At 41.5% G+C, this 19273-nt stretch overlaps 2 protein-coding genes across 11 annotated transcripts in view; one reads left to right on the plus strand and one right to left on the minus strand.

The window, feature by feature from the left end:
• TK2 (thymidine kinase 2) overlaps nucleotides 1-18424 on the minus strand; it is a 1024677-nt gene extending 1006253 nt beyond the window's left edge. The window contains exon 1 of the transcript XR_014805793.1: nucleotides 18356-18424. The gene's annotated coding sequence lies outside the window, so the exon portion shown is untranslated. The remainder of the gene's footprint in view (nucleotides 1-18355) is intronic.
• CTCF (CCCTC-binding factor) overlaps nucleotides 1-19273 on the plus strand; it is a 65415-nt gene that overhangs the window by 37130 nt on the left and 9012 nt on the right. For all 10 annotated transcript variants that reach the window (XR_014804919.1, XM_084958401.1, XM_084958403.1 and 7 more), the window contains 6 exon segments: nucleotides 1843-2632; nucleotides 2983-3153; nucleotides 7092-7225; nucleotides 12199-12319; nucleotides 12868-13017; nucleotides 18825-18985. Coding sequence is in view for 9 of the 10 variants with exons in the window: in XM_084958401.1 (XP_084814527.1) it covers nucleotides 1852-2632; nucleotides 2983-3153; nucleotides 7092-7225; nucleotides 12199-12319; nucleotides 12868-13017; nucleotides 18825-18985 (1518 nt within the window). In the remaining variant the exon portion in view is untranslated.

Genomic DNA, 19273 nt, shown 5'->3' on the forward strand with positions numbered 1-19273 from the left:
ATGTCATAGCTCATGGCAACACCAGATCCTTAACCCACCGAGTGAGGCCAGGGATTGAACCTGTGTCCTCATGGATACTAGTCAGATTCGTTTCTGCTGAGCCACAATGAGACCTCTCCAAACATTTTAGATTTTAACTTGGAATAAATCTTTTTTATACTTTTGGGTTTAGTAGAGTCATATGATTGCTATGAATTAAGTAGTTGCTCAGACTCATTTTACTCTTCAGTGTCTCAGTATTCTCAAGACTTGAGATCCAGAAACTATTTCTATTTCTACTATATATTCGTATAGTGTTTATTGTGTTCTTACCAACCTGGGCACAGTGCTAAAGTATAAAAACTACTTGTTGTACATGATCTCTTTCCTCAAGGAATGCATAGTCTCGTAGAGAAGAGAGATACATGAATGTCAAGTTGATGGTATGAGACAGGAGATGGTGTGTGGTAGCTTTACACAGGGCCATTGCAGTTTGGATCCAAGTTCTGGTTCTGGCTGAGGAAAAAAAAACACTACGATGGCGTGTTTTCTAAGGGAAGATTTAGATAAAAACAGCAAGGCCGTCTGCTAGTGTTTTTATAAATAGATCTAAGAAATGTATAATTAGGAGTTCCCGTCGTGGCGCAGAGGTTAACGAATCCGACTAGGAACCATGAGGTTGCGGGTTCGGTCCCTGCCCTTGCTCAGTGGGTTAACGATCCCGCGTTGCTGTGGCTCTGGCGTAGGCTGGCAGCTACAGCTCCGATTTGACCCCTAGCCTTGGAACCTCCATATGCCGCGGGAGCGGCCCAAGAAATAGCAACAACAACAACAAGAAAAGACAAAAAGACAAAAGACAAAAAAAAAAAAAGAAAAAAGAAATGTATAATTAAGCTAGTTTTGAAAACAACTCTTTAATATCATTAAATATCCAGGCATGTTGCATCTCATTGTCAGCTGTGTCATCTCAGTGTCATGTTTTTTTTAACTATTTATTGGATTGAATCAGAATCCAAACAAGATCCTTATGTTGTGATTGATTGCTCTATGTCTTGAGCCTCTTTTGTCTATATCAGGGTTTCTCAACCTCTGCACTATTGACATTTGGGGGCCAATAATTCTTTGTTGTGGAGGACTGACCTGTGCATAGGAGGATGTTTAGTAACATCTGTGGCCTCTACCCACTAGATTACTGGATACTGACAGCACACCCAGCCCAGTAGTGACAACCAAAAATGTGTCCAGGCCATGATCAGAGTTCCTGCTGTGGTGCACCGGGATCATTGGCGTCTTGGGAGTGCTGGGACACAGGTTAGATCCCTGGCCTGGCACAGTGGGTTAAGGATCTGGCGTTGTTGCAGCTGCTGTTTAGGTCACAACTGTGATTCAGATCTGATCCCTAGCCTGGGAATGCCATATGCTGTGGGGTGGCCAAAACAGAAAAAAAGAAAGAAGAACCATTGACCAGGAGGTTCTCCCTCTATCCATCGTGATTTTTTTCTTGTGATTTATTTGCAGAAGAAAGTAAGTAGTTAATCCTACAGTTTCTTTCAGTCTGGATTTCATGAATTGTATTCCTGTAGTATAATTTAACATCATTTGTCATCAGTTTCCTGTTAATTGGTAATTGATTCTAGAGACTTGATTATCAGTTTCAGAATTTTTTGTTTTATTTGACAAGACTGTTTTATAAGTGGTCCATTCTTTCATTGGGAAGCACATAATACTGTTTTGTCTTTGTGTAACATTAACCATTGAACCTTATACATGCATCAGGGGGTCTTTGTTTTGTTTCAAAATGTATGTGTTTTCAGTTAGATAAGCTTCATTTTGAATAACTGTCTGTGTTCTCCCTTAATAAAGGAAGGGGAAATGGAAGGTGAGGCGGTTGAAGCCATTGTGGAAGAGTCTGAAACTTTCATTAAAGGAAAGGAGAGAAAGACTTACCAGAGACGCCGGGAAGGGGGCCAGGAAGAGGACACTTGCCATCTACCCCAGAACCAGACTGATGGGGGTGAGGTGGTCCAGGATGTCAATAGTAGTGTACAGATGGTAATGATGGAACAGCTGGATCCTACCCTTCTTCAGATGAAGACTGAAGTAATGGAGGGTGCAGTTGCACCAGAAACGGAGGCTGCTGTGGACGATACCCAGATTATAACCTTGCAGGTTGTAAATATGGAGGAACAGCCTATAAACATAGGAGAGCTGCAGCTTGTGCAAGTACCCGTTCCTGTGACAGTACCTGTTGCTACCACTTCAGTAGAAGAACTTCAGGGGGCTTATGAGAATGAAGTGTCTAAAGAGGGCCTTGCAGAAAGTGAACCCATGATATGTCACACCTTGCCTTTGCCTGAAGGGTTTCAAGTGGTAAAAGTGGGGGCCAATGGAGAGGTGGAGACACTAGAACAAGGGGAACTTCCACCTCAGGAAGATCCTAGTTGGCAGAAAGACCCAGACTATCAGCCACCAGCCAAAAAAACAAAGAAAACCAAAAAGAGCAAATTGCGTTACACAGAGGAGGGCAAAGATGTGGATGTATCTGTCTATGATTTTGAAGAAGAACAACAGGAGGGCCTGCTGTCAGAGGTTAATGCAGAGAAAGTGGTTGGTAACATGAAACCTCCAAAACCAACAAAAATTAAAAAGAAAGGTAAAAATGAGTTTATCCATTATACTCTAAATAAAACCATTTTGGGATAAAGTACATAACACAGTGCATATGCAGGTTATTTTATATTAAATGGATTTATTTTGAAGATTATGATGTGAGTACTAGTCTTTTTATACATTTTGAAAGAAGTTTTTACGGGTTGAATAATTTTTAAGTCCTAAAGAGAATAAGTAAATCTATTAGTGGCATGAGACAGTTATGACTCAGTATGAGTTAGATTGGGTTTAGTTTTTAAAAGCTAATGAAATATATTTGTGGAAATTTAAGATTAGGATTAATCTTAACACTTTGAAACTCTGCAATAAGTAAGTGTTCTATTTTGCATATAGGTGTAAAGAAGACATTCCAGTGTGAGCTTTGCAGTTACACGTGTCCACGGCGTTCAAATTTGGATCGGCACATGAAAAGTCACACTGATGAGAGACCACACAAGTGCCATCTCTGTGGCAGGGCATTCAGAACAGTCACCCTTCTGAGGAATCACCTAAACACACACACAGGTGCTGGATAAGAATGTTTGGGGTTGAGTTCCTGTTGTTGCTCAGTAACAAACACAACTAGTGTCCATGAGGATGCAGGTTCGATCTGTGACCTTGCTCAGTGGGTTAAGGATCCAGTGTTGCTGCAAGTTGCAGCATAGGTCACAGATGAAGCCAGGGTCTGGTGTTCAACCCCTGGCTGGAGACTTCCATATGTCGCAGGTGTGGCCATAAAAAGAAAAAAAAAAGAATGTTAGGGGCTACAGCATAGCAAAAGTTAAAACTTATGTTTTAAATATCGCCTTAGGTGATTCAAGTGGCAGTAAGAGTGGGAAGATTTTTTTGTTCTTTCTTATGGCACCCTCCCTGTAATCATTATTTATTATAGGCAGTTGGGCTTAGTTTCAGGCAAATGTAAATAAAATTTACTGGAAAAATAATCCAAGTTATATAAGGATGGTAATTCAGAAAAAGATTTTCTATGATATAATAGAAAATATGCATGTAATATAATTTCCTGAAGGCATCACCACTGTGTTGCTAAGGTTTTAACAACAGTAACAAAAACTAAGCCCAAAATCCTGAGCAGTAATTGCTGGGCACTACGAGGAAGAGGCACTATGAAGAACATTAGAAGTAAAAATGAGGGAGTTCCCGGAGTTCTTGTGGCACAGCGGAAACGAATCCAACTAGGAACCATGAAATTGCAGGTTCAATCCCTGACCTTGCTCAGTGGGTTAAGGATCTGGTGTTACCGTGAGCTATAGTGAGCTATAGTGTAGGTCACAGATGCAGCTCAGACCTGCGTGGCTGTGTCTGTGGTATAGCTATAGCCGGTAGCTATAGTTCCAATTGGAACAGGCCCCTAGCCTGTTAACCTCCATATGCCACTGCTGTTGCCCTAAAAAGACCCCCCCAAAAAAGGAGATAAAAATGAAATTCTGCCTTTGTAAAAACCATGGTTTCTGGTTGTTTGACCTCAATGAGGATATTTTATAGTCTCAAAAAAATTTAAGACGTCATTCCGGAAATTCAGGCATTCATTCATGGTCCATACATGGTTAATATTCTGACATTAGCTTCATGTTGGTTGTGGTCAGGACCTGGGATCGCCAAAGTGGAGGAACTCTGCACTGAAGCTCTCTTTAGACTTTCTTTTGGGCTCTTTACACCTTTGGTGTTGACATTTGGCTGCAAGTACTAATAGAAACTTCTCTCACCCAGTTCTTGATGCAGAAAGCTTTCCTCTATCCAGAGGCCCCACCTCATTTTATATAACAACTCTAGTTTTTTATCTTATGTGCCAGTTTCTGATGGAACGTGATCACGTAACAGTTGGCCTCTGAGCAGTATGCTGTGCATTAGTGTATTTACTAATATGACTCAGTCGCTTTTCACTAACTCCCTAAACACTTAGTAATATGTTTTAATTGGTAGTTTGAAGGCCCTAGGAAAAGGACATAAGACTAGATAAAAGCAGCTGGCCCCATGATAGTGGGGAGTGCCTTGATGTGGGCACTGCATTTCATGGTCTAGTTCTCAGCTTTGAAAAGAAATTCAGTCTCTCTGGCTATTCCAGGATAATTTGGCAGGACTAATTCATGCCAGCCAAACCTTCAAGGGTCAGATGTATAACAAAAAAATCAGTATATGGTAAGGAATACAACTTTCATTTTCTAGATGCAGTTGTATTGCATTCTAGGGGATATCTTTGCCTTTGTCAAGGTGCTGTGGCAGTTATGAAGGGTAGCTTAGCATGGACCTTGAGCAGAGGGACATAGGCATCTCTGGGAGAATCATTTCTGCAGATTGCTGGTCCCATTCATCACATTGTGACTCTTGCTAATTCCATTCTCAAAGGTAGCCAGCTTTTGATTTTGGTGCTTGGGATTGCCTTGCTGCTCACCCCTTACCTGCAGCCTGCAATTACAGATGGTCCCTAGTTTATAAATAATAACCTACAAAAAAGCACTGTGTTCTACTGTCAACTTTATCTCCTTATTGTCTTTATTATCTGGGCATGGTATTTCCAGTGCAGTAAAAGGCTAGAGACAATCTACCAAAGTACTCTTATGTTATGGGGCTACTTTATGAAGACATATGAAAAGCATTAAGATTATCTCAGTGAAAGAAAAATACAAAACAAATATAGAGGGTATATTATTCATAAAAACAGTTAAGTATTCCACCACTTGACATTCGGATCACAGACTGTTAGACATGGGTGTTTGAAAGTGATCTGTTTAAATCACATAAAAGGCAATACTACTTTATAAAACCTTTGATAAATCTCTAGAAATCCTTATCAAAACAAATTTATACAGGAAACATATTTGTCTGTTTTTTTAGTGTCTCTCTCTCTCTCTCTTTTTTTTTTTTTTTTTTTTTTTTTTGTCTTTTTAAGGCTGCACCCACAGCATATGGAGATTCCCAGGCTAGGGATCTTATCAGAGCTACAACAACTTCAGATCCAAGCCATGTCTGCCACCTACACCACAGCTCACTGCAAAGCCGGATCATTAACCCACTGAGCGAGGCCAGGGATTGAACCTGAAACCTCATGGTTCCTAGTCAGATTCGTTTCTGCTGCACCACGACAGGAACTCCATATGTTTTTTTAAAAAAAGAAAAAAGGGCTCTAAGTTTCTTAGATTGTGCACAGTCTGTCTGTGAAGTGTGTATCTCCTAAGGGCCACCCTCACCTTCTGAGAAGGTCCATATTCTGCCTTTGGAATGTGTAACCCTCTCCCTAACCCTGCTTTCACTTTATTATGGATCACTCTTAAATTTTTTCCTGCATGAAATCAAGAACCCTCACTTGGCAGCCTATGGCAGGAACTTGCCCAAAACCTGGAATGTAACCATCCTTTAGTGCCACATTTTCCCACAACCTCTTTACAAAGGCTGTTACTAAACCTACTAAATAAATAAAATAAAAAAGAAAAAGTGGGTCAGAGTATGGACAGCCCAGTGGCCCTACGTGTATAGTCATAACATAGTAAGTTTGTTTTTTTTTTTTTTTTTTTTTTTGGTCTTTTTGCTATTTCTTGGGCCGCTCCCGCAGCACATGGAGTTTCCCAGGCTAGGGGTCTAATCGGAGCTGTAGCCACCGGCCTACACCAGAGCCACAGCAATGCGGGATCCGAGCCGCGTCTGCAACCTCCACCACAGCTTACGGCAACACCGGATCGTTAACCCACTGAGCAAGTGCAGGGACCGAACCCTCAACCTCATGGTTCCTAGTCGGATTCGTTAACCACTGCTCCACGACGGGAACTCCCCATAGTAAGATTTGATGCGCAGAAGAAACTCGTCAGATATCAATTCTGTAACATGTACTTAATAGAACATAGAGGTTTAAACAGTGTTCTGTATTTTTTAAAAGGTTTGAAACAGAATGGTGTTTCTCTTGACCTTTAATCCATAGGTACCAGAATATTCACAAAATAGGGATAAAAAGATTTTGTATTCAAAAGCAGAGGACTTAAATGGGTAATTAAGTGAAACTGAATGTTTGGCATGGAAGCTCCCATTGTGGCTCAGCGGTATTGAATCCGACTAGTAACCATGAGGATGCGGGTTCAGTCCCTGGCCTCGCTCAGTGGGTCAAGTATCCAATGTTGCCATGAGCTGTGGTATAGGTCGCAGACCTCAGATCTTGGGTTGCTGTGGCTCTGGCGTAGGCCAGCAGCTACACCTCCAATTCGATCCCTACCCTAGGAACTAACATATGCCGCATGTGCTGCTCTAAAAAATAATAATAAATGTTTGGCATGTGTTTCTAATATTAGGGGCTAGTGTTGTAAGGTCAGCTGGGCTCTCCAGTAGCCTTTGGAGCTAATCAGGCAGGATTGAGATGACCAGGGTCCAACATCAAGCAGCAGTTTTGTGTCACATAGAATTCTGTCATTAACTGTGCCCTTTCTCTTGTCTTCCTGTTGTACCCCTTCTTTCTCTAGGTACTCGTCCTCACAAGTGCCCAGACTGCGACATGGCCTTTGTTACTAGTGGAGAATTGGTGCGGCATCGTCGTTACAAACACACCCATGAGAAGCCATTTAAGTGTTCCATGTGCGATTATGCCAGTGTAGAAGTGAGTGTTTAGCTCTTTTTTGGTTCGTCTCTTAAGAAAATCATGGAGTTTCTGTCATGACTCAGCATTTAACAAACGTGACTTGTATCCATGAGAACCCTAGTTTAATCCCTGACCTTGCTCAGTGGGCTAAGGATTCGGCATTGCTGTGAGCTGTGGTGTAGGTCACAGACACAGCTCAAATCTGGCATTGCTGTGGCTGTGGCATAGGCAGCGGCTACAGCTCTGATTCGACCCCTAGCCTGGGAACTTCTATATGCCAAGGGTACGGCCCTAAAAAAGGCAAAAAAAAGAAAAGAAAAAAAAAATCATGATTCCTGTTACTGACCTAATATGAGATAGAAAATCTTCCTAGATATTAACACTCCCACTCTCCCTCCCCACCACCAAAAAAAAAAAAAAAAACTATAAAGGGTATGAAAGTTTTACCTGTTTTAAAAAAAGCACTAGTTCACATATTATTATAGGGGAATTCTACCAAAATTCAAAGAAACAAGTAACTATACCTTGAGCATTTAAAAATGAAAGATTTGGAGTTCCCGTCGTGGCGCAGTGGTTAACGAATCCGACTAGGAACCATGAGGTTGCGGGTTCGGTCCCTGCCCTTGCTCAGTGGGTTAACGATCCGGCGTTGCCGTGAGCTGTGGTGGAGGTTGCAGACGCGGCTCGGATCCCGCATTGCTGTGGCTCTGGTGTAGGCCGGTGGCTACAGCTCCGATTAGACCCCTAGCCTGGGAACCTCCATATGCCGCGGGAGCAGCCCAAGAAATAGCAAAAAGACAAAAAACAAAAAACAAAACAAAACAAAAAAAAATGAAAGATTTGGGGAATTCCCTTCGTGTTGCAGCAGAAATGAATCCAGCTAGGAACCATGGGGTGGTAGGTTCAATCCTTGGCCACACTCAGTGGGTTAAGCATCCAGTGTTGCCATGAGCTGTGGTGTAGGACACAGATGTGGCTCAGGTCTGGTGTTGCTGTGGCTGTGGTATAGGCCGGTGGCTGTAGCTCCGATTGGACCCCTAGCCTGGGAACCTCCATATGCTGCAGGTGTAGCCCTAAAAAGACAAATAAATACATGATAAAATAAAAATAGAAGATTTTGCAGTTCCCCTTGTGGCTCTGTGGTAACAAACCTGAATAGTGTCCATGAGAATGTGGTTTCCATCCCTGGCCCTGCTGAGTGGGTTAAAGGATCCAGTGTTTCCATGAGCCATGGTGTATGTTGCAGACGTGGTGGAGTTGCAGACATGGCTTGGATCTGGCGTTGCTGTGGCTGTGGTGTAGGCTGGCAGCTGCAGCTCCAATTCAACCCCTAGCCTAGGAATTTCCATATGCCGCAGGTGTGGCCCTAAAACGCAAAATAAATAGCAAAATAACTAAGTTTTTTAAAATGGAAGGTTTTTCCTGCTGTGTAGTATAGGGAACTATATGTGGTAGAACATGATATAATATGAGAAAAAGAATATATAAATATGTATATGTATAACTGGGTCACTTTGCTGTACAGCAGAAAGTGACAGAATGTTGTAAATCAACTATAATAAAATTCTTCTTTTAGTGGAAGGTCTTTATTACCTTTATTGTTTGGGGCTACCCTGTTACCAGAACTGGATAAAGATACCTCCAAAAAGAAAACTGTATCTTAGGTCTCACAGAAAAGCAACAATTCTAAACAAATTAACAAACCACATTTAGTGATAGATTTTAAAAACAAGTGTTTACTAAATAGAATGTATCTAGGAGTTCCTGCAGTGGCATAGGTGGGTTAAGAATCCGACTGCATTGGGAGTTCCCATTGAAGCTCAGTGGGTTATGAAAGTGACTAGTATCCATGAGAATTCAGATTCAATCCCTGGCCCCACTCAGTGGGTTAAGGGATCTGGTTGCCATGAGTTACAGTGTAGGTCACAGATGCAACTCAGATTTGGCATTGTCTGGCATTGCTGTGACTATAGTGTAGGCGGGCAGCTGTAGCTGCGACTTGACCCCTGGCCACATGCTCAGGTTCAGTTCTTGGCCTAGGAACCTCCGTAAACCACAGGTGTGGCAAATAAATAGATTTGTGGCCATTAAATAAATTAAGTACATAGATAGAATGTGTCTAAAATGCAAGAATAGATCAGCATTAGGAAATTATTGATGTGTACTATGTTGAGAGATTACAGAAAAATCAAATGGTCATTTCTGTAGACTTTTGAAAAACTATGAAATTCAATACTTATTACTATTTAAAGTTCTAGAAAAATAGGAGTAGAAGAAAATATCTTATATAAGGACTACATACTATAAACCTAGAGTAAACCCATCCTAATGAACTCTGAAAGATTAAAAGTATCTCCATTAAAATTCAGAACAGGGAGTTCCTGTCATGGCTCAGTGGTTAACGAATCCGATCAGGAACCATGAGGTTGCGGGTTCCATCCCTGGCCTTGCTCAATGGGTTAAGGATCCAGCGTTGCTGTGAGCTGTGGTGTAGGCTGGTGGCTACAGCTCTGTTTAGACCCCTACCTAGCCTGGAAACCTCCATATGCCACAGAAGCGGCCCAAGAAATGCCAAAAAGACAAAAAAAAAAAAAAAAAAAAAAATTCAGAACAAGGAGTTCCCGTCATAGCGCAGTGAAAACGAATCTGACTAGCATGGTTTCCATCCTTGGCCTCATTCCGTGGGTTAAGGATCTGGCATTACTATCAGTTGTCATGTAGGTTGTGGACGTGGCTCAAATCTGGTGTTGCTGTGGCATAGGCAGGTGGCTACAGCTCCAATTAGACCCCTAGCCTGGGAACCTCCATATGCCGTGATGTGGCCCTAAAAAGACAAAAGATAAGTAAATAAATAAATGAAAAATAATAAAATTCAGAACATGGACAAGATATACATTCTTACTGTTATGATTTCAAAATCGTGTTGGAAATCCTACCTAATAGAATAAAATAAGAATTGAATTATAAATAGACAAAACTGTTGTTTACATGGAAAAATCCAAGAGTATCAGCTGAAAAACAGAGCAATAAGAGTTTGGCTGGGTGGAGTTCCCACTGTGGCACAATGGAATCAGCGGCATCTCTGCAGCGCCAGGACACAGATTTGATCCCCAGCCCAGCACAGTGACTAAAGGATCCAGCATTGCTACAGCTGCAGCATAGGTCATGGATCTGATACCTGGCCCGGGAACTCCTTATTCCACGGGGTAGCCAAAAAAGAAAAAAAGAAAGGGTTCAGTTGGGTGGCCAGATCCAAGATAAATACATAGAAATCAGTGACTTATTTTATACTGTATCAATAGTAGGAAACAGGTTCAAATTCTAACAGCAATAAAATGACCTAGGGATAAACTGTATATCAAAAATCTCTAATACCTATATGAAGAAAATGTCTCGAAAATGTGCAAAAGACCTTAATAAATAGACATTTCAAATTGATTCTAAATTTCAACTGGAAGAGTAAATATGAAAAACTTAAGAAAAATTTGAAAAAAAGAATGAGAGGTTTATGCTCTTGGCTGTTGTATAACTCTGTGGTAAATGAAGGCAGTGTGATATTGGAACAGGAATAAACAAACAATAGTTTGCTGAAAAAGAACAGATCCAGAGTTCCCATTGTGGTGCAGTAGAAACAATCCAACTAATATCCATGAGGATATGGATTTCAACTCTGGCCTCAGTGGGTTGGGGATCCGGCATTGCCATGAGCTGTGGTATAGGTCGCAGATCCCGTTTGGCTGTGGCTGTGGCTGGCAGCTGTAGCTCCACTTCCATCCCTAATCTGGGAACTTCCATATGCTGTGAGTACAACCCTAAAGAGCAAAGAAAAAGGAAAACAGATCCTTGTGTGTGTGTAGGAATTTAATATGTGATAAATAGGCAAATCTTGGAAAGAGTATTATTCAGTAATGCTGTGGGACCGTTCTTTAGCCTTACACTGAATGAAATTTTACTATGTTAGCTCTTAGATGTGAAGGGGGATTTTAGTGTGAAAATTGAAACACTTTGTAAAATTTTCAAATCAAACGTTAGTGTTAAAAGCACTTTTTAGAGTCAAGTTTGAAAGTCAACTGTTTTGATGGAAAAGTACCTCCCAATAGGAGACAAAAAGCATAAGTCCTGGAGTTCCCAGGTGGCTCAGTGGGTTAAGGATCCAGCATTGTCACTGTTGAGGCTTGGGTCACTCCTGTAGTACAGGTTCAGTCTTTGGCCTGGGAACTTTCATATGTGGTGGGTGCAGCCAAAAGAAAAAGAAAAAGCATAAGTCCATATCGAGGAAGGTGAGAGGCCCCTGATGCCTGGCCTTTCTGAAGTACTGATAATGGGAAGATAGACTGAGAGCACTTAAAATATGCTTACTAGCTTGAATTCAAAATTTATTAGAAAATCGATCCATAAATAAGCATGGATTACTTTTAAACTATTATGGAAGATTTCAAATATGTAAGTAGATAGAATAGTGTAATATGTCCTCATGTACCTATCACCCAGCCTAAATTGTTAATAGCCTGTCTTGATTCATATATGCACCATCCCTTTTATTTTCTTCCCTTGGATTGTGATAGGGATTTCAGAGGCTACAGTTTGCTATTAACGAGAAGGAAGAAATACTTTTAGGAGTTCCCCTTGTGGTGCAGTGAAAACAAATCCAACTAGTAACCATGAGGTTGCAGGTGCAATCCCTGGCCTCGCTCAGTGGGTTAAGGATCCATCGTTGCTGTGAGCTGTGGTATAGGTCACAGATGCAGGTTATATCCCGAGTTGCAGTGGCATAGTCCGGCAGCTGTAGCTCCAATTAGACCCCTCGCCTGAGAATCTCCATATGCCATGAGTGCAGCCCTAAAAAGCAAAAAATAATAATAAAAGAAAAATACAATCTTTTAGACTTTTTCTGTATTATGAGCTTTAGTACCTCAAAACAAAGCTTTTGTGCCTGACCCACAGTCTATGTTAATGGAAGTTTAAGAAGTTTGGTTCCTTTTGTATTTCAGGTTAGCAAATTAAAACGTCATATTCGCTCTCACACTGGAGAGCGTCCTTTCCAGTGCAGCTTGTGCAGTTATGCCAGCAGGGACACATATAAGCTGAAAAGGCACATGAGAACTCATTCAGGTAGGATTTCTTCCTTGTATTAATGAACAGCTTTTTAGTGGATTCCAAAGGACCCTGTGACCCCCCGCATGCCCCTGTTACCCACATAGGAGGCTGGCATGAGAGTAGTATGTAATTGGCGAATACTTCTCTGGCATATCTTTGGAATTCATTGCTATGAATATACATTGGAGAATGGAAAGTTTACTGTTAAAAGGAGTCTGGGTAGTTTGCCTAACCCAGTTCATCAGTTTTTCTGAGTGCTATTCCTGAAAAGAAGACTTGCAGGTCCTCTTGTCATCTTATCTGCTCTCCCCCAAAGGGAAGTACTGCTACTCTTACTAATGTTAAGGCTGTGGCAGAGCTGGGCAGAACAGAGGTTGCAGCCACAGTTGAGGATATGTTTTCCATCTCTGAAGATAGGCATGAGCCAGGCATTGGGCCTGAGCATCAGCCTTCCTGAGAAAGAACTATAGATTCTCCGTGGATTAGCCATCTGGATTATTACTCTCCAACTAAATGATAATAGTCATTTCATCTAATTTGTTCATTCTGTATTTCCTTTTAAGGGGAAAAACCTTACGAATGTTATATTTGTCATGCACGATTTACCCAAAGTGGTACCATGAAGATGCACATTTTACAGAAGCACACGGAAAATGTGGCCAAATTTCACTGTCCCCACTGTGACACTGTCATAGCCCGAAAAAGTGATTTGGGTAAGTACATTAATTAGTGGCAAATGGAAAGTATGTTTTGACGGATTTGTGAAAATAATGAAGATTACAACCTACTTCCTTTTCTGACTTGTGTAAGTTTTTTCTGTTTGATTGGCCTGCCATTTAATAAAAGCCATTGCTGGGGAGTTCCTGTTGTGGTTCAGCAGGTTAAGAACGTAACTAGTATCCATAAGGATATGGGTTCAATTCCCGCCTTGCATAACGGGTTAAGGATCTGGCATTGCTGCAAGCTGTGCTGTAGGCTGGCAGTTGCAGTTCTGATTTGATCCCTAGCCTGGGAACTTCCATATGCCACAGATGCAGTCCTTTAAAAAAAGCCATTGTTGGAGTTCCCTGGTGGCCTAGCAGTTAAGGATCCATCTTCCATGTTTGTCACTGCTGTGGTGCTTATTCAGTTCCTGGCCTGGGAATTTCTGTTTGCAGCGGGTACAGCCTAAATAAATAAATAAAAGCCCTTGCTTAGCTGCTATTTCTTTGTTTCTTCTTTCTCTTATTGGAGCTAGGCTGCAAGATTCTTTCCTGCATATAGCTCATCTATAAATTAACTGCAGCTGTAATGAGAGAAAACAGTGTATTTTTATTTTATTTCTGTCTTTTTAGGGCCGCACCTCCAGTGTATGGAAGGTCCCAGGCTAGGGGTCAAATCAGAGCAGTAGCTGCCGGCCTACACCACAGCCACGACAGTGCCAGATCCGAGCTGTGTCTGGGACCTGTACCACAGCTGACAGCAACCCTGGATCCTTAACCCACTGAGTGAGGCCAGGGATCAAACCCGCGCATCCTTATGGATACTAGTTGGATTCATTACTGCTGAGCTGTGACGGTAACTCCAGTGGATTTTTAATTAGTAGTTTTCATTGGTAATGTTATTAAAGTCCCCAAATAGGGAAGTGACATAGTGTATTTGAACTAAGGTCAGTTCACTTCGAGTTTTTTCCAAAACATCTGTATTTTCTCTAGGTAATTGGTCTGTTTTATTGGTTTGGTAATAGCTATGTTTCTGTACATAATTAAGCTAGAATTTATATAGAGGCAGAGTTTAGTAGAAATTTTAGTATGACTCATACTCTTAAAGATAAGGTCATTTATCTGGGAGTTCCTGTTGCGGCTCTGTGGTAACAACCCAACTAGCATCCATGAGGATACAGGTTTAATCACCAGCCTTGCTCAGTGCCTTAAGGATCCAGTGTTGCCATGAGCTGTGGTGTAGGTCATAGATACAGCTTCAATTTAGCGTAGGCTGGCAGCTGCAGCTCTGATTTAGCCCCTAGCCTGGGAACTTCCATGTGCTTCATATGAAGCCCTAAAAAGCAGAAAAAAAGTAGGTTTCTCCCTTTGTTTTTATTACTTAAAAGATATAAAATATCGGAGTTCCCATCGTGGCTCTGTGGTTAATGAATCTTGAGTAGGAACCATGAGGTTGTGGGTTCGATCCCTGGCCTTGCTTAGTGGGTTAAGGAACACTTAGTGCCATGAGCTTTGGTGTAGGTTGCAGACGTGCCTTGGATCCTGCGTTGCTGTGGCTCTGGCGTAGGCCGGGAGCAACAGCTCCGATTAGACCCCTAGCCTGGGAACCTCCCTATGCCTCGGGAGCAGCCCTAGGAAAGACAAAAAGACCAAAAAAAAACCAAAAAACAAAAAATATATAAAATATTGCCCCAGCCTCTTCTCTGTCCAAAATGCATTGCTTCCTGAATAATAATGGTAATAATAATTACTATATCATTATTATACATTTAAATACTTTACAGATTACTTTTTTACTCATTTGATCTTTACAACTATATGAAGTCATCAAGGCATATTTATTCTAGGTTTATGAGTGATGAACAGGTGTCTTGACCAAAACTGCATAACAAACCTTATGAGTGGGAAAGCTAGACCTGAGTTTTCTGCAACCCTCTAGAGCTGTTTCTCACACTGAGGAGTATATAAATACCCAGGTCATATCTGCAGCATGCCAGGCTACAGCATAAACTTGGCCTGTCTTTCTGCCGCATTGGTTTTACTCAAAAGGTTTTGAGTAAAACTTAAGTAGAGGACTTTGGGCCCCACATAAGATCCAATGAGTCACGTGTTCATACTATTCTGCTGTTGAAAGGACTCTATTGGTAAAGTTTAAGAGACACTCTCCTCAGGGAAATGAGGGTTTTAATGTTTATTGCATAGAAAGTGAAATCTAAGCTCAAAATGCCCTATGGCAGCAGTGTGTGTGAACTGTTAGGCAACCGTTTGGATTACTCTTTTTTTTTTTTTTTTTTTTTTTTTTTTAAGTTCTTCACTTTTAGGAGGCACATCAGAACCTTGAATGTTTTATACTAGCATACCTCTTAGACCCTACATAATGAGCTCTTTATGAGGCACTCAATTGTCTAGGAACTATCAAATAAAAGTTATCTCCCCCAAACTATTCCCAGACGAGTTTGTGTTCCCTCTCTAAATCAGGTCTGATTTTACTCTAATATGCAGTAGTTAAGATTCATCACTTTGGGGAGTTTCCATTGTAGCTCCATGTAACAACCCGACTAGTGTTCTTGAGGATGTGGGTTCAATCCCTGGTTTAAGGATCCAGTGTTACCATGAAGTCTGGTGTAGGTCACAGATGCAGCACGGATCTGGCATTGCTGTGGCTATGGTGTAGGCCAGTAGCTACAGCTGTGATTTGACCCCTAGCCGAGGAACCTCTATATGCCATGGATGTGGCCCTAAAAACACAAACACACAAAAAAAGATTCATCATTTTGAGACATAGGAAAGCATGGGCTTTGGAGATAAGACCTGCTAGATTCAAGATTCACCTCCAAATACTTACTGCTCTCAGTCCTTTTTTTTATTTTCAACTGATACATAGGTATAATATCTACCTTACAGGGTTATTATCGTAAGTGTTTAATAAGAACATACAAAAGAAAGTTTTACATGAAGTTACGTCTCTATCTGAGGACCAGAAGGGGAAAGTTGAGGCCTAAAAAATTACTTGAAGTAATACATTATGTTTGTGTAAAAGGCCTTCATATAATGAGCATGTGTAGAGAGTGAAAAGTGAGCCATTCCTTTCCCTTTCCTTATTTTCATTCTAAGAATTGGCCGTCTTTTATGTTTGATGTGATATCACCTTAATTGAATAGATCAGTAGCACCATAAATTCATGATCCCAGATGCAGCTGGGCTCTCTGTCATTGCTGCTGGGTTATCCAAATGTTTATCCTCATCAGTTATACTTCCATTCTCCTCAGTGAGTTTGTCCGTTCATTGATTCCATGAATGTTTGGGTGGCTGCTATGTGGGGAGGTATCACGACAGAATAGGGTAAATCGTTGTTAACTTTCTTTCAACCTCTAATCTTCCTCCCCTTTTCTCTGCCTCCTTGGTCTCAGTATGCAGCATCTTACTACTTCACACACACAAAAATAAAGACAACAGATTGAAACTTCAAATTTCCTGTTATCAAATTATAAATTTACCTGTACTGGAGTTCCCGTCATGGTGAAAGGGAAATGAATCAGACTAGGAACCATGTGGTTGTGGGTTCGATCCCTGGCCTTGCTCAGTGAGTTAAGGGTCTGCCATTGCCGTGAGCTGTGGTGTAGGTCACAGATAGCTCAGATCTGGCATTGCTGTGGCTCTGGCGTAGGCCAGCAGCTATAGCTCTGATTAGACCCTTAGCCTCAGAACCTTCATATTGCTGTGGCCCTCAAAAGGCAAGAGACAAAAATTAATTAATTAATTAATTTACTCGTATCCATCCACTTTCCCCATCTGCTACTAGAGAGTTGGTGTCACTATTGTCTGAGACCTGACCCTTGCCTTTTCCTTTGCCCTGATCCTATTCTCCTGTGGGTTGCCAGCCTTTACATGGTCAAATATTGCCTCTTTACCTTCATTTTCACGTTCTCATTCCTTCATCTTTCCCCTTAACTCTAAATGTGCTTATATTGCTCTCTTTAAAAAAACAAACAAACAAACAAAAACTTTGCCCTTCTAAGTTTAAGTAACTCTTACTTCCTTCCCAGCCTGTCCTTATGAAGGGTTATAGCCCTCAGAGTTCTCTCTTCCTCAGCTTCCAGTTTCCTTCCCATCTGGCTTACACCCTGTCACTCTGTAAAGAGACTCTGGCTAAGATCACCAATGAATCCACATTGCAGACTATAGGGAACTTTCAGTTTTCTATCTCCCTTGATCTCTTAACATCATTCTCCATAGTAGGCTGCATAATCCTCCTTAGAACACAACACTCTTCCTTCAACTTCCATGGCAGTACATCCTATTGGTTTTCTTCCTACTTCTCCAACTGTTTCTTCTCGAACTTCTCTCTTTTTTAATGGCCGCACCCATGGCATATGGAAGTTTCCAGGCTAGGGGTTGAAATGGAGCTGCAGCTGAGGCTTAAGCCACAGCCTCAGCAACACTGAATCAAACCCACATCCTCAAGAGACTATGTTGTCCTTAACCCTCTGAGCCACAACAAGAACTCCTGCAGTCAGGTTCTCAATCCACTGTGCCACAGTGGTAACTCTGCCTTCTCTTATTTTAACCGTTTTTCCTCTCATTGGCCCTAACTGTTAGATTTCTTAAGACAAGGAACCACACTCTTCTTTTTCTTTGTTTTCTCTTTGCCTTAGTGATAATATCAGCTCCTGTGGTCTCAGATCCTACTCCAGATCTTTCCTTTGAGTTAGGCTTCTATAACCATCTATCCCTTGCCATCCCTAATCCCTACTTGATAGTATTGGCATTTCAACTTCAACATGTTCAGGAGTTCCCACATGGCTCAACAAATTAAGGATCTGGTGGTCTCAGTGCAGTGGCTTGGGTCACTGCTGTTGGTATAGGTTTGATCCCTGGCCTGGGATCTTCTGCATGCCACAGGCAAGGCCAGAAAAAAAAAGTTCAAAACTGAAGGTCTAAAACCCCTTTACTCCCTCTCCCCAAAGACAAACACACAGCTGGGCTTTAGTTGTTTTCCACTATTCCTCAAGTCAATAAATGGCCCTATCATCTACTCACATTTCCTGACACCCACCTTTCTCTTCCTCTCTCTCCAGTCAGGTACTCAATCCTATTGATTCAGCTTCCTAGATCTCCCATCAGTTTTCGACTTGCCTTCATTACCCACTATATCTCCCTTGCCCAAACCACAGCCTTCTCTCTCCTGTCCTGTTTCATTATCTCAAATAGTTTCCCCACATCTTTTATTATTCCTCCTTTTAATTCATTTTCTGTATAGCCCACTAAGTAATTATTTTAAGAAGCAAGAAGAAATTTTTTTCCTTTTTAAACAAGTGGCTGCACCTGAGGCACATGGAAGTTCCTGAACCAGGGGTCGAGCCACAGCCACTGTAGAAGCAACACCTAGTAGGTATGCTGTGAGCCACATAGGAATTCCAACAAATGTATTATTAACTTTCTTTCTTTTCTTTTCTTTTTTTTTTTTTCTTTTTCTTTTTTTTTTTTTTTTTTTTTTTTTTTCTTTTTAGGGCCACACCGGTGGCATATGGAGATTTCCAGGGCTAGGGGTCGAATCGGAGCTATAGCTGCCAGCCTGCACCATAGCCATAGCAATGTCAGATCCAAGCAGTATCTTTGACGTACACCACAGCTCATGGCAACACCGAATCTTTAACCCACTGAGCAAGGCCAGAGATCGAACCTGCCACCTCATGGTTCCTAGTCAGATTCATTTCCACTTCACCACGATGGGAACTCCTTATTTTTAACTCTCTGAAATGTTTGTTTATTGTTTGTGTTTTCAGAAGTTGGACTGGGCTTTTGTGTTTTGCTTTTAGGTGTCCACTTGCGAAAGCAGCATTCCTACATTGAGCAGGGCAAGAAATGCCGATACTGCGATGCTGTGTTTCATGAACGCTATGCCCTCATCCAGCACCAGAAGTCACACAAGAATGAGAAACGCTTTAAGTGTGATCAGTGTGATTATGCCTGCAGACAGGTAGAAACCTTCACAGTTATAACAGTTGATGACCTATTAGTGTTAGCTTTTATCAGAGGGTTTTTATATACCTTGAATTGTGGCTTTTTTAAGGATATATTCAAACTGATTTATGAGATTGTCACCAAATGTTCTGCTTCTCAGTTGTATCAGCTGTGACATTTTCTTCAGCCACTGTTTCCCTCCTGCCCTCCGCCCCATCCAGACAGACTACTTGCTTTTCTTGAAACCATAGGAAATAAGTCTAGGACTTGAGAGGAGGGAGGAAGCTGTCCTGGGGCCTGATGC

Source organism: Sus scrofa, chromosome 6, assembly GCF_054392235.1.
Source record: "Sus scrofa isolate SSC_HxYL_T2T_F1_AM1 chromosome 6, Sscrofa_HxYL_maternal_Yorkshire_Landrace_v2.0, whole genome shotgun sequence".
In the NCBI taxonomy this organism is placed as follows: domain Eukaryota; kingdom Metazoa; phylum Chordata; class Mammalia; order Artiodactyla; family Suidae; genus Sus; species Sus scrofa.